At 30.6% G+C, this 959-nt stretch overlaps 1 protein-coding gene across 1 annotated transcript in view; it reads left to right on the top strand.

Moving 5' to 3' along the window:
* The window catches only part of SYCP1 (synaptonemal complex protein 1), a gene marked incomplete at its 3' end in the record, with an annotated part of 75,421 nt that extends 74,677 nt beyond the window's left edge, over positions 1-744 (top strand). Inside the window, 1 exon segment of the mRNA XM_013003767.2 lies at positions 628-744. Coding sequence (XP_012859221.1) covers positions 628-744 — 117 coding nt within the window.
* Between the last annotated feature and the right edge of the window lie 215 nt (positions 745-959).

Genomic DNA, 959 nt, shown 5'->3' with positions numbered 1-959 from the left:
TTTTTACCAAAAACTGGTGCACAGAAATGGCTGAGCAGGTGCATTGTCGTGATGCCAAAGCCAGTCCCCTGTCTGCCACAAATCAGGCCTTTTTTGTTGCACACTATTATGCAATCTTTTCAGAACCTCTAAATAGAAAGCTTGATTAACAGTTTGACTGGTGGAACGAACTCCAAATGCACTACAAGTTTACGTTTTTGAGACTTTATGAGAAGCTTCTGAGGCAGCAAGTCTGTGTTGATGATAGTGAAACAGCTCCAAAAAGGATATAAAAAATTGGCATAACTTAATGAATGTAACCAGTGGTAATAAATTATAGATGTAGAAATGATTGTATGTTTTGGTGTATATATATATATCTTTACCATAAAATAAGAATTTTAAATTTAAAAAATTCTAAAGAATTTTTATGAGAAAAAGAATGTGATAAAACTGTTCAGTGTTCCCAAGCTCTTTATTAAGGTTTTCAATAAGCAAAAATCATATAAGGTACTGTTATTGAAATAAATCACTGTTTCAAAACTAAGTTAAAATCATCCAAGAATCACTCACAGAACAACAATGATAACATGGAGTCTTTAAAATATATAATGTTTACTAATGTTCATTCTATGTCTTTATTTAAAGGTCAGTAAGTTAGAGTTCGAACTTGAAAGTACCAAACCAAAATTTGAACAAATGATTCATAACTACCAAAAAGAAATTGAGGATAAAAAAGCATCAGAAGAAAATCTTTTGGGAGAGGTAGGAACAACTAAATGTGTTTGAAAATTTCATATATTCAAACTGAACTGTACCTTTATTAGCATTTAAGAGAAAAGAAATAAAGATTCCTAATTTTGAAAGTATTTTAAAAAGTAACAAATATATGAAATAAAAGTACTCACTGCCTTCAAGTTGATTGTAACTCATAGTGAACCCTGTAGGACAAAGTAGAAATGAAATGACCCATAGAGTGT

Source organism: Echinops telfairi, unplaced genomic scaffold (genome assembly GCF_000313985.2).
Source record: "Echinops telfairi isolate 266 unplaced genomic scaffold, ASM31398v2 ScPeMD7_443;HRSCAF=831, whole genome shotgun sequence".
Classification (NCBI taxonomy): Eukaryota; Metazoa; Chordata; class Mammalia; order Afrosoricida; family Tenrecidae; genus Echinops; species Echinops telfairi.
Note: the sequence above shows the minus strand (reverse complement) of the source record. Positions and strands in the feature narration are given on the sequence as shown.